The sequence below is a fragment of the Microtus pennsylvanicus genome, chromosome X (genome assembly GCF_037038515.1).
Source record: "Microtus pennsylvanicus isolate mMicPen1 chromosome X, mMicPen1.hap1, whole genome shotgun sequence".
Lineage (NCBI taxonomy): Eukaryota > Metazoa > Chordata > Mammalia > Rodentia > Cricetidae > Microtus > Microtus pennsylvanicus.
Genome location: NC_134601.1, coordinates 85433232 through 85459782, shown reverse-complemented (window position 1 = coordinate 85459782; position 26551 = coordinate 85433232). Strand labels below are relative to the sequence as shown.

The window sequence follows — 26551 nt, the reverse complement described above, 5'->3', positions numbered from 1 at the left end:
TTTCAAACCTGGATTGGCGGCTTCTAGTGTTGGGAACATATGCCATGTAGCCAAGGGTGTGCCAATGGCAAGGAAGCTGCAGACAAATTTGAAGCAGCTTGTCTTCCAAGAATGCCTTGACCACCAGCTCCTGTGCTCAACCTTCAAGAGGACAGTGTTTGTGGGGTGTTAGGGAATTGAAGCTAAGTACCTGGACTCTTGAGGAGATCAGGGCAGTGGTAGCAGCAGCAAGAGTTCCGAGGCCACCTTTGCTAACCCTCCCCAAAATCCTCAGACTCTTGCAACCCAGAATTAACAAGACTATGAGAGTGCACACCACAACTTTAGACATTGATAAAGAACAGAGTCAGTTATCTCTTTGCAAGTAACTTTTATTTACAACTGAATTGGTGGCTTTGTTCCTCAATTTTTAGGGACACTTGGAATCAGCAGCCAGAGGGAAAATCTGCAGTGAAATCAAACTCATTCTGCCCCAGCCATAGCTCAGGAAGCTCATTGGCTCGGTCTAGCCCCAGCTCTACCACCAGAGACATCAGCACTTCCTCATCCACTGGGTCAGAATCAATGATAGTAGGGCTCTGGGAACCAGAAGGAGTGGCTGATTCTCCCCCTTCTGCCCCTTCCACCCCTTCCACCCCTTCCACCTCTTCCACCCCGAAGCCCCAGTTTTGCAGGGGCCCTGCCTCCCCTGGTTGGTCTGGAGTGGCAGCAGCAGCTGCTGCTGCAGCGGCGGCGGCCCCATGATATTGGCTATTAAGCTTCTGCAGCTGCATACTGGCCAGCAGATGAGGGGCAGGGAGCAGGTTGAAGGGTGGGGGCTTGGTAGAAGGGCTGGCAGTAGGAGAGCCTCCTGGAGATGCTGATCCAGAGGAGCTCGCAGGAGCTCCATTGGCTTTGGCTCCATTTGAGTTGACCGCAGGGTAGTGCAGGATGGCCACTGCTTTGTGTTCCTTCACCCCGAGGTTGGAGTAGTCCAGAGAGGTCATCTCCTGGTCGCCATCCTAGAAGACAGAAAGGTACACCATAGTAGCCCTCCTCCTGGTTTTCTTTTTGGCATTCACTGGATCTGGACTGCTCCTGCATGCCCTGCATTTACTGCTAATAGTGGGCAGGCGAGAGGAAGAGCCCCTGGACAGTGAGTTTTCTTTGGCTACTATGGTTCTGATTCCTAAGTTATCCAAAGTGGGCCTCCCTCCCCTGCTACTCAATGTGGCCCCCATCTAAAAAGGGCACCCCTTTGTCCCTCTCCTCAGCCCCACTATAATCTCTTTGCTACAGTGGTCTTGTTTCAATTCTGCTTCTTTGCTCCCTTCCTGCTGTCTGTCTTTCAATACCCCTAGTGAGTTCAATTCAATTGCTTTTAGACAAAAGCTACTCTCATTTTTCCCGACAAAGCCCTGCTGTATCTTCTCTGGTCAATCACACTGGCTACATGCACACCTAGGAAGGCTAGGAGCATGTCCCCTAAAGTCCATCTTTCCATGCCGCAGTATCTCCATCGGTAAAGTGGCAAAACTTACCTCCTTCACAGAGTTGGCACCACCCTTGACATCAAGTGCAGGCCTTGACATAGTTGGCATTTCAGAGTCTGGGCAGAAGTCAGATAAATCGGTGGGAGTTGAGGCCTCCAGCTGGAGCTGTTCGTCTGTAAGTAAAAGAGAAAAAATGAATAAAGGTGAAAGGCTTTCTTGACAAAGGAAGCACTAGAAAATTCCAAGTCACGATCCATTCAGCTACACAAGGACGCTGATCAGGTTAAACTAAACAAAACCAAAACCAAACCAAAACAAAACAAAAAACCAAAAAACCAACCAAACAAACAAAAAAACAGAGAGGATCTGGGCAGGGAGCAGAGACTGAGGTGAACTCTGACCCGAGGCCAGGAATATGCTCTATTCAGCCAGGCTCTAACAACGACCCCCAATGCCGAGAGAGAACACATGAACATTTACTCATACAGGTTATTACAGAGTCCAAAGCTAGGGGTGGCGCTGTTCCTGATTCCCAGAGCAGGCATGTCCCTGAGAAAGCAGCGCACCACATCAATGGACCACTAGCCGCCAGGTCTAGGTCTCCGATGGGACTGGGGGAAAGTGAGAATTCGGGAGAAGGATGCCCTAGAGTCTCCAAAGCCCTGTCTTGGGGTATGCCTACAAGAAGACAGCAGACCAGGGTGTTTTGGAGGCTCCGAGGCAGCAGGAGCCACAGAACAGCTGGAAGTAGCTCAGTTCCTCCATGTCTCAAGCACCTACGAGACAGTCCCTAGATTGGGCTTTCCTAGGACAACTGTCCCAGAGCCCATAGCCAGGCCACACCCATGTGGGCACGAGAGAAGAAAGGATTCTTCCTGGAGGGAAAACCCGATGAATCCGATGGTTTTCAGCCTGGAAGCAGCGGCAGCAGTTTGTAAAGCAGCATCTTGCAGTCCTTTGCCACATAGCTCTCCTGACCACAGGTCAAGTTCTCATACCCGAAATACTCAGATGGCTTCTAAAGAAATGATTCTCTTGCCCATGTGCCAAAGATATAAGAGAATAAAGGGGAAAAAATATCAAAACCAACCAACCAAACAAACAAACAAAAAACCACTTCGAACTCAGAAAATTAAAATTTCTTATTTTTCTGGAAGCATATGTTTAAAACCCTCATATATTCTAGCATTGTCATCTTAAGGAACCCAAGAGTCATTTCCCCAAAGAGACTAGAATTTTGCTGGGACTCTACCCTCCTTGTTACCCCCAGCGGTTGTTAAGAATGCGTTGGCTTCTAAAGGTACCACTATCCTTTTTCCCCTTCAGCAACCGCCTACTGGGAGAAAGGAAGGCAGGGGAAAAAAAGGAGAAAACATGGAGGGGGCACTTGCTGGGTCCCGCACCACTGCTTGACTGAAGTACAAACAGAGCTGATGCAAGCCATCTATATTTCAGCCATCTATCTCAAGCCAAGGGCGCTAAGCGTCTCGTCGTCAGGAGAGCCAGCACCGCCACTATAGCAAGTTCCTCATCGCTTCACCTTCGTCTCCATCTTATCCCTCCCGTATGGCACCCGTACCCAAATGTCCAAAGGAAAAAAAGCCCCCCCTCCCCAAAAGCAACACTAACAGGGGTTAGAAAATATGAGGAAAGTGCGTGTGTTCTGGTGTCCTCTCTCAGGGCAGGCCCTTGTAACATTCCCCTCGAGGCGCGCCAGCCCGCTCGGAAAGCGCGGAGCCCATCTCTGGGGTGATCTTATTTCCTGCCCCCCGCGATCCCATTTTCTATCCCCTACCCGATCCGTCGGCCATTGGAGGGGAACAACTTGCTTCACGAATGTCTGGACGAGCCACGAAGTGACCACTGCGAAGCCGCCGGGAGCCGCCGCGAAAAAGCCGCGCAACAAGTGCCGGCTCCGCGGCTTGCGCCTCCCGCTACCCAGCCCCGCCTGGCCGCCCCCCGCATCGATCCTCCCCCGCGCCCAAAGGGGGGTAGGAGAAGCGGGGATGGAGAAAAGGGAGAGGCAGGTGGGGGGGGTCATGAACCTGTCCAGGGAGCAAAAGTTAAAAAATGGCACCAACCGGTAATCTCCATCTCCATTGCTACTGAGAAATCTAAAAAAAATCCAAACAGCACTGCGGCTTGGCTTGCACGCCTCCAAGCAGCCCGTTGTTTACCGACAGCTCCCCAGGCCTCCTCGATGCGCCCCGGTGAGGGCCACCAGCGCGGGGCTTGGCCGGACGCAGCTCTGTCCGCCAGGAGCAAGCAGCAATGCCTGAGGGCTCCAAGCTTCCGTTACCTCAGGTGCTCTGAAGCAGACAGGCGATGAGACACGGGGTCTCCGCGTCAGCGCGAGTTTGGGGACCCGCTGCGTCTCCGCGCGCGGGGGCGCACTTTGGCGCCAGTGGCAGCGGCTCGCGCGCCTCACCAACACTTCTGAGCGTCCTCGGAGTGTCCGAAGCTGCCTGTGCTCCCGGCTGCTTAGCGAACGTTCGAGGTGCCCAGAGGTGCGAGAACTTACCCAAGGTCACAGGGCCAAAAAGTGGCACGGCCCCTACAAGCTGTCCTACCCCAGCTCAGGCGTCCCGCGGAGGTAGGGGCTGGGCGCCGCCGCTTCCCCTCGAGAGGGGTGTGTGCGCGGGAGCAGGGAGCGGGGTGGGCTGCGTGTGTGTGGGGGGGGGAGCAAAAAAATAGCAAGTTGCCCCAAAGATCCAACTTGCAGCCGTCAGCTCGGCGACACTCGGCCCGCAGCCCCTCTATCTTCAGCCCCCCAAGGAAACAAGAGCTTTGTGCGGCTCCCGAGCGGCCTGATGCAGTCCCGGCTATTGGCGAAGTCGGGGAAGCAGAGCCAGAGAAAGCGCGGGTGCGGGAGGGGAGCTGCTGCGGTTTCCTCTGGACAAGTGGGCGCCCAGTCCCGCCGCCTGCCGTCCCCCCCCCCGTCCGGGCACCTCCTGCAGCAAACAAGTCCCCCAGCCCCTCGGGCTGGCCGCTCCGCCTCCGGCCGTGTCCTCATCTCCCGCTGTCCCAGCCCAGCGCCCTGCCCGGCGGCCCGGCTTACCTCCGCGAAGCCGCCTGCCCGGGAGAGAGGGAAGCTCGCAGGGGCTGGGACGTGGACGAAGCGGCCGAGCCCCCAGCCCCTTGGCACTTACGCCGCCGCCGCGAGCCGCTCGCTGCCTTCGGATTCCCCCGGCCAGGCGTACGGGCGGCCACCCGACCCCAAGGCGCCTGGGAAAAGGCTGCAACAGCCGCGCCGCGCCGCTGCACCGCACCGTGCAGCGCCTAGCAGCCCCGGCCGCGATCGTGCCCGCCCGCAGCTTCGGCACCGGACTCCAGGGCGGTGGCGTTAGCAAGCCACCGCGCTTGGTTCTTGGCAAGGGGACCCGGGCTCTCAAGCCCCCATTGCCGCCCGGAGAGCCCTTGCGTAAAGGCACACGGTAGCAGGCTGGCTTCGGCTAGGAATCCCAGGAAGGACAGACCCTTTTCCCCCCTTTTTTTCCCTCTCCCCCCAATTTTCACGTCTTTATAACCGGCTTAGGGCATTATTAGCACATGTCCTGGCTCGTGGACGAGTTGGTGGCAAAATCTGAACTGGATACTCACGGAGGGCCCGAGAGGGTGCTGCGCCTTCCTCTAGTCTGGTCCTCCTTGCTGGGAGCAGCCCCGCGCCGATAGGCTGTGGGCGGAGCAGCCGGGCGGAGCGAGCCTCCTCACCGCAGCTCAGCAGCGCACTTCTGCAGCTGTGCCGCTGGGAACATTTTATAGCGGCGGCTGGCGTGTGTGGCCCTTTAAAGGCGCTCGAGCTGGTGCAGTCACCGTGGATCTTGTGAAAGCAGAGGGCGGGCTAGGGAACAGAGTCCGTGCGTCCCCTCCGGCCCCTCAGCCCTGGGGGCAAGACACAGTCACCTGGGTGGGGCTGCTGGTTCCAGATTATGGTCACTTCTCTCCCAGTGCTCTGGCCCGTATCTGTGTTTCTAAAACTGGTGGCAGCCCGAACCCAGGACGTGGGCTCTCCCCACCACCCTGCATGGACTTGCCCAATAAATTCCACTTAGTAATTTCACCGAGGCGAGGGAGAGCTGTTAGTGTCTGTTTTCTGACCTAAATCAAGCGTGTGGCCAGTACGGGCTTCAATGGATAGAGAGGAGAGCTGTTGGCTTAGAGAAAGACCCACAGGAGGGACTTGCACACGGGACGGGGTAGGCAAGGCACGGTCTTAGTTTCCTGCAGGGCTTTCTGTGAGTCGGTTTGCCCTCTTCGGGCTACATCGCCTCGCCTCGTAGTTGTGGAAGGGCTGAGGTTGGAGGGGGCTTTTCCCCCAACACTCCCTACATTTTGTTCAGAGCTACTTAGAGGGATCATATGGCAGCCTCCGTGGCTTCCTTCAAGGCCCAGGGTTGATGTCAAGGCTTTCTGTCTTGTGGTCATCCAGGGCAGAAAGAGGCAGGATGCGACGACGCTGAGAAATGCTGTTCTACGGGACGGGACCATGGGGCTAGGTGCACGCATGCAGTTCACATGGTTCACGGAAAAGCCAAGAACAGGCAGCGGGTTCGAAAAGCTTGCCACAGAGTTCGCAGAGATTCCTCTTGCCTTCCCACGATGCCAGGTTATTTTATTTTGATTATATAATTATTCACATCTAGCAAGAACAACATTTTGCACTTGGAGCACATCTCTCTTGTGTTGGTACGTTTTCTTACAAATCCTTACTAAAAGAGATCTGGGGCTTCCCATTTCAAGGCATGTTCCCTGCGGCTGGAAACTCCCCCCCCCCCGCACCCCTTGCAGGAAGGCCACCAAGATTACCCTCTGTAATCAAGCCCCCCACCCCCTCCCACCCTCTCCTTTCAACAACTCAGTTTTTACGCTGTTTGTAAAACATGGCCTTTTGCAAAAGTACGATGTTTAGGAAACGAGGGAAGAATGTTACAAAGGCCTTTTCACTGTGTGTGCCTTGTGTCATAACTGGCTTTAAAGACCTGAAGATCTTTTTTCTTCTTCTTCTTTTAGGATCGCAAGTGCCCTGAATTTGCTCTTCTAACAGAGTCAGACCTGTTTGTTGATGAAATGACTGGCTTGCTGACAAAGAGGGGCATCAATGGAGAGACAGATCTAGGCCCTTCTTTGGCATTTCGAAGAAGCTAGGGTGAGTACCCTGGATGGATAACTAGGGAAACCCATTTTACCCCCGTTGGGCTAGAAAGCAGCCTTTCTTGCGCTGCTCATTGCTGCCCCCCCAGTCACTCTGCTGCAAGTCCAACCCGGGTAACAAGCACACTCCACACGCCATTGCTACACTTTCTCATTTGGCTCCAAGACTCTGATTCTTTCCTGCAGAGAAGAGGCGCGGTCTGTGGGACCCTAAAGTTCTACTGGGGTAGCAGGAGAGGTACACCTCCAAAGTCTCTCGGTATTTGCCTGGGGTGAGAAAAGTTTCTGTGAAAGCAAGGGTGGAGAAGGAGCGGATTTAGGCTTGGCGTTTGAATCACGGTTGTTAATTTGGACCCCTGACCTGCCCCCTCCACCTCTGTTTGGACTCGGGCTGGTTGTAAACTACAGGACACAGCTGGGCTGCAGGCTCCCGTTCCCAGACCCGTGGATCCGCCCTCCATCTATTGGATGGCTCCCAGGCCAATTGTTAGAAAGAGGCATATGTTCATCTCAGCTTCTGGAGTGTCTCCGGAGCAGTTGCTCAACAGCTAGCCCCCTCCCCCATCCGGACCATTGAAGGCCAGAAAAAGGAGCGCCCTCCACCACACTTCTACATGCCCAAGTTCCAGAAAGATCCCCACCCCACGGGTGACTTCCTGTCATCTCCACTGCCCACCTCCCAGGGAGTAGGAATGAGAGGGGCTATAAGCACTCAGCTTTGAAGCAGAAAAGTCACCCATTTCCTTTTGGGGGAATGGGAGTTGAGGTTAGTGGCAGAGACTGAGTGGGGGCGAAGAAGACATTTGCATTTCTAGGCAAATATGCCTTAGATCACTGACTTCCCAGCCGACTCCAGGGTTAGCTCGGAGCTCCGCTAAACTCTTTTCTCCAACTTAGCAAGTAGACCACAAGCTTGTGAAGCCAAGAGAGAAGTGATGCTCACCCAGCAATAATCTTCTAAATGTCCATCATGAGCCGGACAACGAGCATCCTCTCTCTCGCATCATCTCATCCAACTCCTAGGACACCCCTGTGAGGTTGGATTAACAAAGGTGAATTAGCCTCAGAGAAGTGCCCAAGTTGGCACAGTCAAGAGGAAGGGAGTTTTTATTCTGGCGAGGCTGGCTGCAGTCTCTACCCTACAGCCCTACACCCTGCTGCCTGGAGGGCAAAGAAGAGGTCCAGAGTGCAAGTTCAGGGGTCAGTCGCCTGGACTAAATCCCTTCTCTGCCATTTGCTAGCTGTGTGGTCTTAGGGTAAGAGGCTGTGCTGGTGGTGTATGTGTGCTCAGTTTTCCTATTAAGTGTATATTGTAAGAAATTAACAGAAATTGTAAGGTTAGGAAGGAATCTTCAGCTCGAGTGATGATGCTGGGTGGTAAAATGGTTAGTACATGCTGGGATTGGTGTTGGTGCTGTAATGTGCCTTCTGATTCTTTTCCTTTGACCCCATCCCTGCCACAGCTCACACCCTTCAGGTTCAATAACACTTGCTGACTGAGTAATTGAAATATCAGACTGGGAGGAGGATGAAAGAGCTCTCTAAACTCAGGAAGGAAAAGATGAGAATGCAGGTTTGTTTTCAAAACTCCACTCGCCACTGCCAAAGCTGCCTGGACCATGTGACTGGGATAAAAATGGGGTTGGTAAAAGATAATTATGCTTATAGGTCAGTCTGTAAATGTAGAAATGGACCCCAAAAATATAGTCAATATGTGCACAGAAAAGTTAAAAGGTACAAATTTAAATTAAAAAATTGTGTGTGTGTGCTTTCGTGATTTCATTTGCACCATATGCATGCAGGAGGTCAGAAGAGGGAATTAGATTCCCTGGAATTGGAGTTACAGGTGGTTTGTGAGCTGCTATGTGAGTGCTTGGAACTGAACCCAGGACCTCTGCAAGAGCAGTAAACGCTCTTGACTCCTGAACCATCTCTTCACTCCCCAACACACATTTATTTGAGTATATTTAGAAAAGCCAATGTGGTAGCACACACCTGTTACTCCAGTACTCAGGAGGATCATTAGTTCCAGGACAGCCTGGGTTACACAGCAAATCCCAGGCCAACCTGGGCTACACAGCAAGTTCTAGAGCAGCCTGGGCTACATATAAATAAGCATACATACATACACACATATATAAACAATTCTCTGTCATATACATATACACACATTCCATACATATACATATATGAAGGAGAATTGTTTATAATAGAAACCAATCATAAAGGTCTATGGCCAGGGAGTTTCCCTTGGTACCTTAACCACTACCTCCCAAATTCTTTAAGATTTTAAGAACTTTTATTCATGACAAAATATTGAATAAAAGCCCTGGGTACAAAGTTGCATAAATATGAGGCCGAGGTGCGGAGGGTACAAAGGCTCCAAAATGAAGGCTTCTTTGCTTCCAACCCCATAGGACTATGGGAATAAAGCATTGGCCGGAGAAACACCTGAGAGGCAGTGCCAGTAAGGGACACGATTCTGAATTATCCTTTTCTGTTTTCTCTAGTATGTAATTGTATTTACGTATTTGGTGTGTGTGGGAGGTGTGCACGCGTGCCCTGTGTGCACCTGCCGCCGTGTATGTGTGGAGGTCAGAGGGTAGCTTCAAATGTGTGTCCTGGAGATGTAATTCAGGCCATCAGGCTCATTACCTGCGCAATCATCTCAGCAACCCAATGTCTCCTTTTTTTGAGATAGGGTCTCTCTATGTAGACTTGGCTGTCCAGGAACTCAATGTGTAGACCAGGCTGGCCCCAGACTCACAGAGATCCCCTTGCCCCTATCTCCCAGATGCTGGGATGAAAGGTGTGTGCCACCTCATCTAGCTTATTTTTCTTTTAATTAAATGTACATTTATAGTTATTAAGCTCCTTGAAAGTATATTTTGTTTCTTTTTTTGAGGCAGGATGTTATTCTGTAGCCTAGGAAGGCCTTGAATCATTTGGCCTCAGCCTCTTAAGTACTTGGACCTATTTTTGTTGAAATTATAAGTATACATAGAAAAAATATTGGGTGCAAATATACTAAAATGTTAACAGTGATTATAATTGAGTAGTGGAATTATGAGTAATATTTTTCTTTTTCCTTTTCGAAATTTTTTTGCAGTATGATTACATTGTTTTTTCACAATTAGAATAGATTCATAACTTGAAAAGTGCATAATCAGTAGTATTCTACTAGTGGTAAAATTATGAATGCAAATTGAAAAAAATGGGAAGGAAGTATATTGAACTATTAACAGTTTTTATATTAGCTGCTAAGGGATTGTGGGTAATTTCTTCTCATTTTTCTGTAATATGGTCTTATTATTTTTATAATTAAAATAAAATGATACCTAAAAATAGCGTATACAATATGATCCAATTTTTGCTAAAAATTAATATATGCATAGAAAAATAATTGATTATTCTGAAATGTGCTTGTCTCTGTGTGGTGGGGTATGAGTGATTTTTTTATTCTTTTCTTTATAAATAAATTGTTTCTTCATTTTCCAAATTTTCTACAGCTATCATCTATTATTTTTAATTATGAAAAATGTAAACATTCATAAAGCAGTTAATAGTGGAGTACTTATGGGAAAAGGGTGCCTATCTGGGATTTGCTTTAAAATAGTTCAGTGTGGGCCAGAGGAGACCAGATGGGGCTATAGATTAAATGAGAAAATTGTTGAGGATGGGTGTATGAGGCTTTTGTTTTCTTTTGGGAATGCTTGAAATTTTTATAATGAATATTTTTCTTAAAAAGCCTCTTTCACAAAGACCATTTCTTTTCATTTTTGCCAACTGTATGTGATTCCCTCCATTTCCCGGACAGCTGTGACTCAGAGTCGGAGTTATTTGTCCCGGGTCTTCTCACTCCAAGTCCAGGGCTCTGTCCACATCCCAGGTGCTGTTGCTGCGCATCTTCTTTTTCTTTATTGTTTTAAAAGTTTTTAAAAAGGTTTATTTATTTGTATTTTATGAGTATGGATGTTTTGCCTGCATTTATGTATGTGTACCTTGTCTATGGTGCCTGGTGGCCACAGAGCCAGAAGAGGGTGCTGGATTCCCTCGGATTGGAGCTTTGGATGGTTGTAAGCTGCCTTGTAGATGCTGGAAACTCAACCTGGGTCCTCTGGAAGAGCAGTATGTGCTCTTAACCCCTGGGCTATCTCTCCAGCCTTTCTTTTTTTGTTTGTTTCTGTTTTGTTTTTGCACTGCTGGGGATCAAATCTAGGGCTTCATGCGTACTGTACCAGTGAACTGAATCCTCAGCTCTGTTTTCTCTCTCTCTTCTTTTAGTAATTAAAAATAACATTTTATCTGATTATAAATGTAATTGTTCACGGAACCGACTTTTGAGTGAACAGGAATGTACTAGAGGAAGACATACTAATCCACCCCCAAGCAGTGTCGTTAACCCTTGGCTGTTGGTTCTGTGGACTGTCTCCATGCCTCTTCTTGCAGAGGTACTGCTAGCGGTAAACCTCTTAGGGAGAGTAGTTAGCCATCTCTGAGTGCATCTGCAGCTGTTTAAGGTTTACCCATCCCAGCTCTCTCCTTGTCCCCTTCAGAGGCTGTAGTCTGGGTCCCCTTTTAACAATCACCTCCACCCCAACAATCCAAACAAATGAAGCCCATTAGTGGAAGTTCAGGTGATCCTTCTTCCCTCACCAACCTGGGGACTCTGCCCAGAAGCCATCTTAGAACCTGGGCATTTGCAATGCTCCAAGTGGGCCTGTGCCTCCATTTCCCCATCTGGAAGATACTAGTGAGAATAGCAGACCAGTAGGCCCCTGCCAGGGAGTGATGAGCTAACGTCTGTAGCGCTTTCCAGCCCCTCTGAGCAAGGTGCTGGAGCTTCCCAGGTCTGGCCTGCGCCTGCTGCTGCCAGCCTGATCGAGTGCCTGGCCTGGCCTGGCCATTCAATGGAGGGAGCGGCTGCATTCCTCTGACCCCGGCCAGCCCAGCAGGCTTGGACAGGCCTGCTTTTGCTGCTGAGTTTTAAAAAAAAAAGATGGAGAAGAAGAAATGGAATAATATCAGTTACTAGGAGGAAAGGGCCCAGAAAAATAGAAATCTACAGATAACTGAATACCCCTTGGTGCCCTAGTCAGGCTGTAGATTCTAGTGGTGCTTTCTTATTGACAAAGGGGCGGGGGAATGTTTGGAGAGGGCCAGCAACTGGACCCAGTTAAGCAGATTCCCTGCTTGAATTCCTGACATTTATACATAACAGAAAAAATAAAGATACACAAACAATTCCAGCCATTGGGGTTCTTTCATCTTTCTGGATGGTTCTGCCCACTCTGTTCTTTGAGAATGCTCAACCAGTGTAGGCCCCTCCTCTGTGTCCCTTCTAGCATTCAACCTCCCAAGAACCCTAGGAAACCAACCATCATCTCCATGTTGTTGACTTATTATTATGTTTTACTATGCTAGAGATGAAACCAGAGCCTTCCACATGCTACAGCTACAAGGACCCCGTCCCTCACCCCCAGCCGCAGTTTGGAAGGAAGGATCAAGGCTCGGAGAGGTGAATCAAGCCCTAGATCCCACAGCTAGTAAGGAGCAGAGCTGGAATTCACAGCAAACTCTGACTGACTCACCATTGAGGTCAAACTCCCCTAGGCTACCGACTGGTCTGTCGTCTGCATCTGTACCTTCCTTCCTTCTTCTAGAATGGTTGCTTCACCTCATCCATTCATGGTAAATGGTGAACACATGTGGCCCGAAAGTCTAAGTGGTTCCGGTTGAGGCAAGAGCCCAGTTAAAGGCAGTCCCAGTCAGGGACAGTCATAGCCATGTCTTGAGACCATGTACAGGGTGGGAGAGGGCTGCAGCCTGGTGGATGGCAAAGAGGATTCTGGAAGAAATATCATCCAGGGAAAGGCATAGGGTTCAAAGGAAGAGAGTGTGAGGTGCCAGAGAAGGGAAAAGAGTAGCAGCTAGGCAGCCTGGCCCTTGAGCTGTTGGGTTTCAGCAGTGAAGCTGGAGGCCTCGGGAAGGTGTGAGGCTTTGTGGGGGAAGCAAAACTCTGCTTTAAGCATGTTTAGTTTAAGCTGTTGGCAGAACATCCAAGTGGAAATAGCTTGCACACAGCCAGGAATATAGGACTGGAAAGAAAGTGTGAGGTTGTGTCAAAAAGAGCAATCCTCGGGATGACTTTGGGCCAAACTGTGGAGAACTTTCCCCTGCCTCCATCTATTGACACAGAGAGGAGCTTTCTCCTGAGGACCCTAGAGACACTGTCTTTACTGCACCCCCCCCTCCATCTCTGGCTCCTCTAGCCTAGCACAATCATAGACATATGCTTCAAATCCCTGAAGGGTAGAGTGAGGGGATCTCAGTCTGTAAATTTTTCCACGTCAAGGATTGACAGGGGCCTCATCACGCTTTTCTGAATACATGTAGGCTAGGCCTTCAGGGTGCCGGATCCTCCCTGGTTTCTCTTCAGCTTCTGGAACACAAGCCTTTGGGGTCTTGTGTGTTCTCTTCTTTTTGCCACCTGCCATTCTCAGCACAACACAGTATCTCTCAGTCCACTTGTTTTTTTTTGTTTGTTTGTTTTTGGTTTTTTTTGTTTGTTTTTTGTTTTGTTTTTCGAGACAGGGTTTCTCTGTAGCTTTGGTGCCTGTCCCGGAACTAGCTCTTGTAGATCAGAGTGCTGGGATTAAAGGCGTGTGCCACCACTGCCCGGCCCACTTGTTTTTTTTTTCTTTCCTTTTTTTTGTTTGTTTTTGGAGACAGGATTTCTCTGTGTAGCTGGCTGTCCTGGAACTCACTCTGTAGACCAGGCTGGCCTTGAACTCGCAGAGATCCGCCTGCCTCCCAAGTGCTGGGGTTAAAGGTGTGTGCCATAATCACCCAGCAGCTTACTTTACTGGTTTAAAAAGGCAGGGATTTTTTTTCTCTCTCTCATAGTGCTAGAGTTCGAACTCTGAACCCCATGTTGTGGAAATGCTCGACCATGAAGTACATCTGAGCCCTAGCTGAAGCCATTTTCATCTGGCTCCCTGCAACATCAGGCCGATGAAACTTCCTTGTGCTTAAGACCTGAGATATAATGGCCCTTCCTCTCTTTTTCATCTTTGTGCCTGGGGCATTTACCTGCATGGCCCCTTTTCGGGTCTGTGCCTTTTCCTGCTCAACCTCCCAGTTCTATCCTAGTTGAGGTTTCATATTCATCCTCCTCTGCCAGAACCTTTGTTGCCATGGCTAAGTGTCCCAGGTTGAGATACTAGGCCCTGTTGTTACTCTTGGCCTTTGACTTTGGAGGTTAACATGGATGTGTGATTCAGTTCACGTCCATAACCTGGGGAATTAGAAATATTTCCACTGGTTCCTGCTGCCTCAGAGATTTATCCCTCTGGGGATCAGCTATTGAAGCTAGAGGTGAACAGGATCTTAGGGCACGTATTTCAGAAGGTCAGGGTGCAGGCTCTGTCGTCACCTAAGCATACAGGATCACAGGCCTGGTTGCTCAAGGTCCCTTATGTATTACGGTGTCCCCTTTGGCAAGAGTAGCTGGAATTGTATGCTGGTTCTTCCGGGCTTTGTTCATGTCTCATCCTAGGACCAATGGCTTGGAGAGAAGAACCCAAACTGAATTGCAGTGTACAACCTCCATGAAGCTGACTTTGAGGTCCAGCAGCCTTAACTGTAGATCCTACACGGATTAGGTTTCTAGTACCACCAAGTACATGAGCTCAGGGAAGCATTATTCCTACTGGGTCTGAATTTAACATCGGGGTCATGTTCACTGAACACTTACTAGGTGACAGGCCCTTACTGTTCACCGAGTCCTACAACAGTCTAAGGTGTTAGTGGAGCATTGTTATTATGTTGTCCCTGTGCTCCTGACAGAGAAGAGAAGAATAGGCATGGAACATCTTACTGAGGCTGTACAGCCTGTGTGTTTGAGGTTGAGGAGTCAAGCCAGGCTGACCAGCCACAGTGTCTCTGCTACTGACCCCGGGACCTTTCTGCCTCCTTAAGAACACCCATTGCCTCCTGCCCCTTAGTTCATAAAGACCTTTCTCACCTTGTACAAGGTCAATTGTCATACGTTTTCTTTACTCCATGTTCAGTGATCATCATCATTATCATCCATCCTATCTTATAATCGAAGGAGGAAAGCTCAGAGAAGGGAAGTGACTGGACGGCCCAGCTAGCAAGTGAGAACACTGGTGCTGGAAGCCACTTCTGCCTGCCTCACCTTCTCTTTTCTCCCCTCCCCCACGGCAGTTCTCACCTTTCTGCAAAGGGCATGTGAGATGATGCTAGAAGGGAGAGTATTTGGGTGAGGAAAGGAACTAGTGGGAAGGGAGCCAGAGAAAATAATGGAGGACATGAGCAAAGTATATGATGGGTTATATGCAAATGCCATAATGAAACCCATCATTTACACAATGAATGCAAGCTAATAAACAACTAATAATAATAATACTATGGGGAGATGGCTCAGTCAGTAAAGTGCTTGCAGTGTAGACACGAGAACCTGAGTTCAATTCCCCAGCACTTGTGTAAAAAAAAGCCAGGAGCACCGTTGTAGTGGTGCACACCTTTAATCCCAGCACTCAGGAAGCAGAGGCAGGCGACTCTGTGCGTTTGAGGCCTTTAAGCCCAGCCCTCATATAATCCTATTGCTGGGGAGGTGGAGACAGGAGGATCCCTGGGACTTGTCGACCATCAGTCTAACTAAATCAGTGAGCTCCAGGTTCAGTGAGAGACCCTGTCTCCAAAAGTAAGATGCAGAGAAATTGAGGAAGATGCCCGGTGTTGACCCCTGATCTCCACACGGGTGCACATATACATACATCTACGCACAAACACACAGGCATACAAAATAACGAAAACCCCAATACTGCAGATGGGGACTGGAGGGATGACTGTGTCTAAACCTCGCTGTGTGACAGAGGAGGAAGCTAGCACTCCACCTGGTTAGAGTTAAGGCCAAAAGGACAGCCTGAACAAGAAGTATATATTCAGTGGAGAAATCCAAAATTCAGTGAGAGGAAGAGAAAGATAATGATGGGGACAGGGGGAGCAGTGGAGAATAGGCATTTGGGGGAGAAAACAGGGTAAGGAAAAGAAATCAAATTCTTAAGGAAAAGGCTTAAAGTGAGGTGAAAGCATAAGTGACCGGCCATCTGGAACCAGCACAGAGCTGGGGGGGGGGGTGTTTGTGAAGCATGGGAGCTAGATCGACAGGTGCAAGGGCCCAGCTGCTGCCAGCCAAGAACTGTCCGGGCCCAGTGCCCAGCCGGAAAGGAGCATAACTGAGAGAGACTTCTCCAGGGGTATTTTGGCTAGGGGACCATGGGAGGAAGCCGCCCTCTCTCACAGCCTGGTGGGGCTTGCCTCTGCCCAGCTCCTAGAGAGAAGGGACCTTGACCACTCTTTGGATTTGCATTGTCTTCAAGCCTTTTCCAACTGTTGGCTTTGGGGCCTGGAATATGGATGATTCTTTGTTCTCTGGAATATGGATGAGTCCTGGAATGGCCTGAAGGATTAGGAAATGCCATTTCATGCTACCATTAGCTGGAAAGCTCAAAGGGATAACGGGCTAGGTAGAGAGTGGAATGGTTGCCAGAGTCATTGGATAACCTCCCATTTAGCTCCGCGTGTGTGGCTTAGTCTCGTAGTGACAGTCTGACCCTGGTTCGAGTCTCTAGGCTTCCACTCCTGGCTGGTTGACTTTCGGCAAGCAACTGGCCCTTTGGGCCTCAGTTTCCTTAGGTGGAAGGTGAGGAAAAGTAAGAATATCTGCATCGTGAGGCTGTGCCAGGGTTGGATGAGATAATGTCTGTGGCTAGAAACTCCAGTGCTGTACACATGTGAGTAATTATTCTCCCCTGACCTCTGTTCCCTGCTGCTTGGGGGATGGAGTCAGCCTTCCAATCTGAGTCCAGTTCCAAGCCTGACTTCACCTCTTTGGCCCTGTTTTCCTCTTGTCACATAGGACTGTATGGGAAGTCAGGCCTACTGACCCACTGCAATGGACTTAGGGTCAGCCACGATTCGTTGTGCAGTTTTTATTCAGGCTACTAATGTGAAGTGAACCCCTGCTTCCCTCACTAAGACCTCGAGGGGACCAAGGCATCACCTTGGTTCTCAAAGAATTCCTGATAACTATACTGAGGAGATAGGAGAGCAGATGTTGATGGAATGGAGTAGAAGATAGGCAGGCGACATCTGAGCCAAGGCACCAGGGACAGCACAGTCAGAGGCCTTGATGGGAACTAGGAACCAGACTTGGACACCACATTAAGAAATCCAGCCTTGATGTTGTGGTCATTGAAGGTAATGTGGGCAGATAACCATGGAGATGGGGACGGTTGGTTACTCAGAAAAGCGTTCATTGCCATGACCTTCTTCCTCCGCCTTATACCCCTAGTGGGTGAGCTCCAGGCTTCCTGCAATTCTTCCAGGCTTCTGCCCTGAATGTGAGCATGTAAGGCTTGTTGCCTCTCTGATCCCCCCAAGTTCAGCAAACAAGCACTTCTGTTCATCCTACTTTTCAGTCCTAAATCCCACCATGCTCTTGGCCAGTATTTGCCTGATGAGCACATGCTCTCCATATAAGAGCCCTTCCAGAGCAGCCTGGTGCCGGGGCTCTTCTTACCACTTCCATTTCCACTAGCCCAGCCCTTGTTGCCGCCCCTCTTCTTTTAATTTATTATTAATTATTGCTATTTTAATTTGTTTCTCAATACAGGGTTTTTCTGTGTACTCCTGTGTACTCCTGAAACTTGCTCTGTAGATCAGTCTGTCCTCAAACTTAGAGATCCACCTGTCTCTGCCTCCCAAGTGCTGGGATTAAAGGCGTGTGCCACCAGGCCCGGCTTTAATTTTTATTTGTGTGTGTGCATGTGCGTGCTTGCATGTGTGTAAATGTGGGATGCACATGCCATGGGGGTATATGTGAAGGTCAGAGGAATTGGTTCACTCTGTGGGTTCTAGGGCTTGAACTCAGGTCATCAAATTTGCATGGCAGGTGCTTTGGAGTTTGCACTTTCTTTCTTTCTTTCTTTCTTTCTTTCTTTCTTTCTTTCTTTCTTTCTTGCGTTCTTTCTTTCTCTCTCTCTTTCTTTCCTCCCACCCTCCCTTCCTCCCTCCCTCCCTCTCTCTCTCTCTCTCTCTCTCCCTGCCTGAGCTGTGTGTTTCCCCTTCTCTTTCTGCTTCTGTCATTGATTAGCTCACAGGTGTTGGCGCCACATTCACCCCTCCCCCATCCTCCTGTCTATTACCTGTTTCACTGCGGTAGCCTGCTGATTCATCTCAGCTCTCCAGCTCCTGCCCCCTTTCAGTGTGTTCTCCAAACCGTGGACCAAAGAATCCTCTCCTTAGTTCAGGCACCTGCAATAATAGCTCCTCATCCTCCCCAGAGGGAAAGGCAAAGTCTGCACAGAGCTTCTTCCTCGTGCTTCTCCATACTTCCCGCTCCTGCTCTCCCCTTTGTTTTTGTTAGCTCTGGGCACACTGGTCTGGCTGTGTCTTGGATATGGTATGGCACTTGCCTTTTACTGCTTATCTTCGTCCCCCTCCCCCCCACCTCAGCCGAACATGGTCTCTTTATGAAGCCCAGGCCTGCCTCAACCCCTCTGGTACTGGAATTATAGGTTTGCAGCCCTCTGACCAGCTTAAGGCGTTTCTTTCTTCGCTATCTATCTATCCATCTTTCTCTTTTTGAGACAGGCTCTCATTAGGCATTCCTGGCTGCCCTGGAACTCTCTTTGTAGATCAGTCTGGCCTGAAAATCAGAGACCCACCTGCTTCTGCTTTCTGAGTGCTGGAATTAAAGGCATGCCCTATCAAGCCTGGCCTCAAGGCTGTTTTTTTCTTTCTAAGACAAACAGGTTTATCGAAAATACCTGGCTCAATAATGAAAGGCCTTAACAAATCTAGTGCATTCCAGGCGTTTAAGCCTAAATTTCAACAAAATCAAGTTAAGGGGGGAAAAAAAGTATGACATTCCAGAAGAAATCACTGTGAAGGTAAATATTTAAAAATTAATGAATGATCTATTTACATCTCCAAAAATGTGTAGTAAATATTTAGAAAGATACATAGGTTAGGCTCAAAGCTGTGTGTAGGCTCTTTTCTTTTAAGATTTCTTTTTATTATTTTTAAAGTATGTGTATGTGTGTGTATGCATGCGGGTATGTGTACACGGATGCGGGTGCCCACTGAGGCCAGAGGTCTTGGAGCTGGAGTTACAGCTATCTTCCCAGCCCCTTTATCTTAGATTCTTTACATCTATTGTCCCTCTGCTCACACATCTGGAGTCAGGTCTCTGGTCAGCATGGATCTCTCCAACAGCCCTTCTTCAGGTATGTTTTCTTTTTGTTTTTTGAGACATTGTCTCTCATGAAGGCCTGAGTGTTCTGAAATCTTTTTTTAAAAAATAAGATATTTTTAAAAGAGCAGCTCTATTCCCTTGCTTCATTCCCCCCCCCCCCCCGAGCATAGCTCCACCAGGTCATATCTTTACCTCCAATGAGAGAGAAACCCCCAGCTGGGCAGGATGGCACACACCTTTAATCCCAGCAGTCTGAGCTTGAGGCAGGTGGATCTCAGTGCTTGAGGCCAGCCTGGTCTACAGAGCAAGGTCCAGGCTACACAATGAGACCCTGTCTCGAAAAGGGTGTGTGTGTCTGTCTCAAGAGACAAGGCTGTGAAAAAAGAAAGAAAAAGAGACCTTTAGGAGAGCAGGGATTTTGTGCTTGATTCGTGTTTATTTCCTCCACTGATTAGTACATTGTCTGGGTGTCAGTTGTCTGTTCATTGGGTTCCATCCTCAGCACCCTAAGAGAAGCTGTAGGAGAATCAGAGGGGAGGGTGCAGAGATCAACCAGGCCAAACGTGCTCTGGAGAAGATGAAGGGCTTTCTGAGGAGGAGACAAAGATGCAAAGAGGAGGCGAGTTGCATGGTGACTGACAGAGAAGGCTCGTACTTCATGTAGAAGGAACAGGGATGGAGGGATGACAGCTTTCCTTGCTTCCAGCTTCCCATGCTACTAGTAATACCAGGATCCTATCCCGGGACCAATAAACAGGGGACAGGCACCTTCAGGAGAAGATAGCCTGGACTTTCTAAAAAGAAAACTGCAAGGCAATGCTAGTTCCCATCATCCAGGCAGAGGAGAGGGCTGGAGGTGATTGGCCAGGGCAGGACAGGGGCAGACAAAGAAAAAGTGCATGGTACTTAGCTGACTGTGACAATGGCACTTCCCACCTTTGCCAATACCCAACTGATTTCCAATTTTGACAATTTGTTTTCTGCCTGATTTTGCTTACAAACATGCATATAATCCTCACAACCCAGCACAACGGTCCTCACGAGGTGTTCATCATCACTACCAAAAATGCTAGCCAACGTCTCTTGGCACCCACAGCAAATCCCAACAGGGCTGCCAAAGGTATTTGGGTGCCTTTTAGGGGAAGCTAGAGAGAACCAGCAGAAGCTTAGAGTAACTGTTCTTCCCCTTGAGTCCTCCCAGCAGTGACTTAGGTCCCTAAGTCATGTGGCCGTCCTGAGCCTGAGAAGGTGGGAACGATCTGCATCACAGTGGGAGACACTGATAGTTAAATAACCAAAGAAGTGCGGAGACAGTCTCAAATTAAGTGATTTTATTAGCTATCGTCAGTGAGCTACAAACTCCCCTATATTCAAGAAAAGAAAACCCAGAGGAACGTGGCCCAAGAGGATCTCTAAAGCAATAGCTAAATGTGCCATTCTGTAAAAAGGATTTCTATACCAGAGGCCGAGAGATGACAGAATCCTGTTAAATTTTCTCGGAACTGTTTTCTAGCCACACTGTTTATGGAAATACCAGAACCAGCTTATGCTTGTGGTTTGGGGAGAGCTATTTATGTTGAGAAGAATGTGGGCGTGAGGAAAATTGAGTTGGGGGTTATCTAATTATTTTGTTTATTTGGAACAGTGACAATAAATAAGCCTCCTTTAAAAAAGGATTTAGCAACAAACACGTCGAACATGCTCAATATCATTAAAGAAAAGTGAACATTCAAACAATGGCTACCTTAACCTCTTAGATGGGTGAAGACCAAGTTGAGGGGAAGGTGCCTTTAGCAAGCTACCTTCATACACAGACTTCAGTGGGAACCACGACAAAGGTTCAGAGAATGCCAGCCCATTGTTGTTGTGTTTGTTTTTAATGCACATGCTCTTTGATCCAGCTGGTGCCTAGCCCCAGATTTGTCTTGAGGAAGTGACACTACAAATGAGCAAGGGGATCAACAGGGGGCATCTCCACTGCAGTGGGTTTTGTGAGGTGACATTCACAGGACAGTCGGCCATTTTTATAGTGGACAATCCAGTGACATTTGGCATGTTCACAAAGTTGTGCTATCTAGTTCCTAAACATTGTCATTACTCCAAACTAAAGCCACTTCCCATTCAATAGTTGCTCACACTCCTGTTGGGCTCTGGGAAGAGTCAAACTGGTGTCTCTGCATTTGCTTATTTATTATTTAAAATATATTATTTTACTTATTATTGCCATCACTTGAGGCTTATTTTTTGAGCCAGGGTCTTCCTCTGTCACCCATGTAACTCTCTTCTTCTGTCTCCTAAGTGCGTATATTACAGGTTTGCTCCACTGGGTCCAGTTCATTCTGAATAGTTTATGTAAGTGGAACCATACAATATGTGTGGGCTTTTCTATTTGGTTTCTCTCACTGAGCATGGTTTTAATACCGTAGCACGTCTCAGAACTTAGTGCTTTTTATGGCTCAATAGTATTCTGTTGTGTGCAGATACCACAGTTTTTCCATTCACTAGTTTATGAGTGTTTATTTGGCTGTTACAATATTTATTTGGCTACCTTTTAACTATTGCCATTTGTTTGGGCGCCTCTTTTTAGTTCTTTAGGGCATGTAGTTAGAAGTGGAGTTGCTGGGAGCGAAGGTAATTCTATGTTTAGCTTGTTGAGGAATCACCGAACTGTTCCCACAGCAGTCGTGGGATTTTTACATTTCCCCGAGCAATGCACGAGGGATTCTACTTCTCCACATACTCAACTCTTGCAATTTTTTTCACTTTTTAATTATAGCCATCCTTGTGTGTGTGAAATGACATCTCATTATGGCTTTGATTTGCATTCCCAAATGACTAATGATGTTCAGCATCTTTTCATACATTTGTTGGTCATTTGTATGTCCTCCTTGGAGAAATCTCTAAGTTCTTTGCCCATGTTTAAAATGGAGTTGTCTTTTATGTGCTGTGTTTTTACATTTTCTCCTCCTTCCCTACTCCTTCTCCCCCTGCTGTGGGAGTTGACCCCGAGGGGACCTACATAGTAGGTAAGCACTCTGCCATTGCACTACACCCCAGGCCCTCATTTTATTTTTCTTCTCACAATTTTCATTAGCATATAGAAATTATTCAGAATAACAATATTCCTGGGGACTTCTTTTGAGACAGGGTCTATGCAGTCTGAGCTGGTTTCGACTCCTGTTTCATCTACCCTTTTCTCCCAAGTGCTGAAATTACAGACACGTGCCACCATATCTGGGTCATTTGGAATTTTGTGTACATGCATATCTACTGTGCTTCGATCACATTCGCTGCTCCATTACCCTGGCTTACTTTCCCTCCCCGCTCATCCCCCCACTCTTCCCTAATAGTCCCCTTCTATCTTTAGACCTTCAATCCAGATTCTCAAATTAGATATTTCTTTCTGAGTTTGGCATCTGTTACTCATCATCATAATCCTCAGTTTCATTCATTTTTCTTCAAATCACAGGATTTTATTTTTCCTTATGTTTAACTAATACTCTCTGGGCATATTTTCTTTATTCATCTGTTGATGCATACTTAGGCTGATGCTGGCTATTATGAATATGCTGCAAAAAACAGGGAGGTCCAGGTATCTCTATGGCATGCTGCCTTTAAATTCCTTCGAGTGAATACTCAGGAGTGGTATTCATGGATCATATGGTAGATATTTTAAAAATATTAAGTATTTGTGTGTGCATAACATGTATTCATAGGCGTCAATGCCATGAAGTGTGTCTGGAGGTCAGAGGACAACTTTGGGAAGTTAATTCTCTCCTTCTACCTTTATGTGGCCTTGGGGCATGAAACTGTGGTCAGCAGGCTTGCCCATAGAGCAGTTCTTTGCCCATAGAGCAGTTCTAGTTTTAGGTTTTTGGAGAGACCTTTGTACTGATTTCACAATGGTTGAAATAATTTACATTCTTACCATCAGTGTCTAAGGGGTTCTTTACCCGGTATCTTCACCAGCCTTTGTTGGTTTGTGCTTTTTGTTTATTTTTGTTTTTGGAGACAGGGTCTCACTAGGTAGCTCTGGCTGTCCTGGAACTCACAGAGGCTACACGTGATCCTGCCTCTCAAGTTCTGGGCTTAAAGCTGCTTGCTACCATGCCAGGCTTCCGTGTTTTCTTGATGATAGCCTTTCTGACTGGAGTGAGATGGCCTCTCAGGGTAGTTTTGATCTGCATTCTATGATGGCTAAGGATGTGGAACACAAAAAAAATACTTACTGGCCATTTATACTTCATCTTTTGCAAAAATGTCGGTTTAGTTCATTTGTCCATTTATTGATTGGATCGCTTGTTTTTTATGTTAAATTTTGTGAGTTGTTTATACATTCTGGCTATTAATCCCCTGTCAGATGAATAGCTGGGAAAGATTTCCTCCCACTTTGTAGGCTGTCTCTCCTCTCTGATAATTGTTCCCTTTGCTATGCAGAAGCTTTTTAATTTGATGTGATTCCATTTGTCAGCTCTGCTATTATTTCCTGAGCTATCAGAGTCCTGTTCAGAAAGTCATTGCCTGTGCTTAGATCTTCAAGTGTTTTCTCTAGTGTTGGTTTCCTGGTAATGTCCTTTGCAAGGAAAAAACTGTGAGTTTTGATGAGGTCCAATTTATTTTTCCTTTGTTGCTTATGCTTTTAGTGTCATATCTAAGAGTCCATTGCCACATCCAAGGTCCTGAAGATTTTACTCCCATGTTTTCTTCTGAGTTTTATAGCTTGGATTCTTACAAAACTGTGATCTCTTTCAAATTTATTTGTTCTTCTCCTGTGAGATAGGGGTTCAACTTCATTGTTTTGCATGTGGAAACATAGTCGTCTCAGTACCATTTGTTGAAGAGATTGTTTGGATGGACTTAGAAAATCTATTCAGAATCAGTTGGTTATATTGTGTTACATTATTTCTATGTTATCTGTTTTGTCTCATTGTACCTCTATACTTGGGCTTATGCTAGTAACATAGTATTCTGGTTGCTACAGTTTCTTAATAATTAAAGCATTAAAAAAATAAGTTCTCATTATGTAGTCTTGTCTAGCTTAGAGCTGTCCATGTGGATCAGGCTGGCCTCCAGTTTACAGTGATCTGCCTGTTTTTGCCTCCTGAGCGCTGGAATTAAAGGCGTGCACCACCACGCCTAACTGTACCAAGTTTTTTTGTTTGTTTTTTACTGGCGAGTGTGAGTCCTCCAATTTTATTTTTTCTTTTCAAGATAATTTTGACTATTCAAGGTCCATTGAGATTACATATGAACTCAAGGATGGAATTATGCAAAACAGTCATTTAACATATAACAGAGATTTTTAAAATAGAGATTGGCACCTTTCCAATTGTTTTTTCTATGAGGTTGAGTTTACACACCGGATGTCTCTCCACTTGAATTTCTTGAAAGACAGCATCATTTTATAGTTTTGGTACACAGGTCCTTTTGCTTGAGTGTTTCATTTTGTGAGTGTTTTTGTGAGTAAATTCCCTTCTTTTCTTTTGAGACAAAGTGAAATACTATGTAGCCAAGGATGACCTTGAACTTTGGACCCCCTGTCTCTATTTCGCCAGGCAGGACTTACAGTTGGGCATCAGCATGCCTGACTGTTACGATGTGGGGAATCCAACCCAGGGTCTCATGCATAAGCAAGCACTCTATCAAATGAACCATATTGCTAGTCTCTAGCATTCTTTTCTTTTCCTTTCTTTTAAAAACTGTTTCTTATTTCCTGGGAGTGGTGGCGCACGCTTTTAATCACAGCACTAGGGAGGCGAGACAGGCAAGGTCAGTCTGGTCTACACAGTGAGATCCCGTCAAATTATCTGTCTGTCTATCTATCTATCTATCTATCTATCTATCTATCTATCTATCTATCTATCTATCTATCTATCATTTATTTATATGCATGCACATGCGCATATCTAGGCTAGAGGTCAGTTTGAAGTTGTTGGTTCACTCCTTACATTATGTGGATTCTGAGAACTGAACCCAGGTCTTCAGGTTTGGCAGCAAGCGCCTTGGCCAGCTGAACCATCTTGCCAGTCAAAGTGTTCTCTTTGCATTGTTCATCGCTGGTGTATAGAAGCACAACTGATGTTTGGTTGTTAACCTTGTACCCTGTAACTTCGCTGGATTCACTTGCTGGCTCTAGCAGTTTTGTTGCGGGGCAGTGATTTTACTTGTAAGGGAAGTTGAGAAAAACCTTGAATGTCCGGCAGCTGGGGACAGGTTAGATAAACTTGGGAGCATCTATGAATGTGACTAAGACAGCAGTTAGGCCTTACATTTTGGGGATGTCAGCGTTGTCATAATTAAAGCTGAGTAAGGTAGCTCCTGTTTTCTTTTAAATTAAGTACTTACTTCATTTTTATTAGTATTTTAGGTAAATATACAAAGTTCTGGGCTTTATTACAGTGTTTTCATACATGTCTCATTCTAGTTAGTTCTAATCTGTTTCCCTCCTGCACTGCCGTCCTCCATGCTTCTTACTTCTCTCCAGCTGGCTGCTTTTCTTCCTCCAGTTAGCTCCCTCGTCTGATTCCCTGTCACATGTGTCCCATCACCCTCCTGCTCCATCCTTAAGATCTCTCCTTCCCTTCCCATGATTCCTTTCCTTTCTAGTTCCAACACACACACACACACACACACACACACACACACACACACACACACACACACTTAGGTTCCAGATATAAGAGGAAACATGCTGTGAGTAGTTCTCTGAATCTCATTTATTTTGTGTGACATAATGATCTCTGGTTCTTTCCATTTTCCTGAAAAGTGTAATGATTTCATTTTTCTTTTTGGCTACATACTTTTGTGTATCTGTTCATTGTGTACATGTCCCACATGGTCATTATCTCTTCATCTGTTGATAGACACCTAAGCTGGATTGATTTCTTGACAATGGTAAAAAGGGCATCAGTAAACCTGGACGCGCAAGTCTCTCTGTGGTGTGTTGACTGAGAGTTCTGTGGCTCTGTATCCAGGAATGGTGTAACTTAGAGATACGGCAGTTCTATTTTTGTGTTTTGGAGAGAACCTCCACCCTGCTTCCGTAGTGGAGGTACCAGTTTACATAAGCACCAACAGAAAACAAGTGTTCATCTTTCCCTTTACCCTCACCAGAATTTGTTCTCATTTGTTTTCTTGATGACACATTCTGATTGGGGTAAGATGGAATCACAAAATAATTTTAATTTGCATTTCCTTAATGGATCAGAGTGCTGAACGCTTTTCAAAACGTTTATTGTTCATTTGTGTTTCTTCTTTTGAGAACTGTCTGTACAGTTCATTAGCCCATTTATTAACTGTACGATATCTGTTATTATTTATTTTTTTGAGGCAGGGCCTCACTTTATCTCTCTTGCCTTTACTTCTCACGTGTATAATATAGGCATAAGCATGTGATGTAAAGTTAACAATAATTTTCTCTTATTCTGTTGGCTGTTTCTCCAGTCTGGTGATTATTTCTTTTGCTTTGTAGAAGTTTGAAAACTTTATATGATTTCACTTGTTAGTTCCTGGAATTGTTTCCTATGCTATTGGAATATCAAGGTAGCTCTTTGTGCATTGGTGTGGAAAAGCCACATATAGTGTGTAATTTTTTAAAATTGATTTTTGTTGAGCTCTACATTTTTCTCTATTCCCCTTCCTA

At 47.0% G+C, this 26551-nt stretch overlaps 1 protein-coding gene and 1 long non-coding RNA gene across 6 annotated transcripts in view; one reads left to right on the top strand and one right to left on the bottom strand.

Annotated features, from left to right (window-relative positions):
* Positions 1-359: 359 nt before the first annotated feature.
* Cited1 (Cbp/p300 interacting transactivator with Glu/Asp rich carboxy-terminal domain 1) lies at positions 360-5202 on the bottom strand. 4 transcript variants are annotated; one of them, XM_075956778.1, is made up of 3 exons: positions 5073-5202; positions 1521-1645; positions 360-1001 (listed from the first exon to the last, which is right to left on the bottom strand). In XM_075956778.1, the coding sequence occupies exons 2-3, from the start codon at positions 1578-1580 to the stop codon at positions 426-428; spliced, it is 636 nt and encodes a 211-aa protein (XP_075812893.1). In that variant the 5' UTR covers positions 1581-1645; positions 5073-5202; the 3' UTR covers positions 360-425. The 4 variants fall into 4 exon arrangements, with proteins under 4 accessions (XP_075812893.1, XP_075812892.1, XP_075812890.1 ...); XM_075956777.1 differs by lacking the exon at positions 5073-5202 and adding an exon at positions 4531-4917; XM_075956775.1 differs by lacking the exon at positions 5073-5202 and adding an exon at positions 3554-3799.
* Positions 5203-6380: 1178 nt separating this feature from the next.
* The window catches only part of LOC142840195 (uncharacterized), a 251734-nt gene continuing 231563 nt past the window's right edge, over positions 6381-26551 (top strand). For both annotated transcript variants that reach the window (XR_012908907.1, XR_012908908.1), the window contains exon 1: positions 6381-6618. This is a non-coding gene — a long non-coding RNA (uncharacterized LOC142840195). The remainder of the gene's footprint in view (positions 6619-26551) is intronic.

Coding starts and splice junctions, on each gene's coding strand:
- Cited1 (XM_075956775.1), bottom strand. Junction 1,002..1,520: donor GTGCCAACTCTGTGAAGGAG/GTAAGTTTTGCC, acceptor TCTGTCTTCTAG/GATGGCGACCAGGAGATGAC.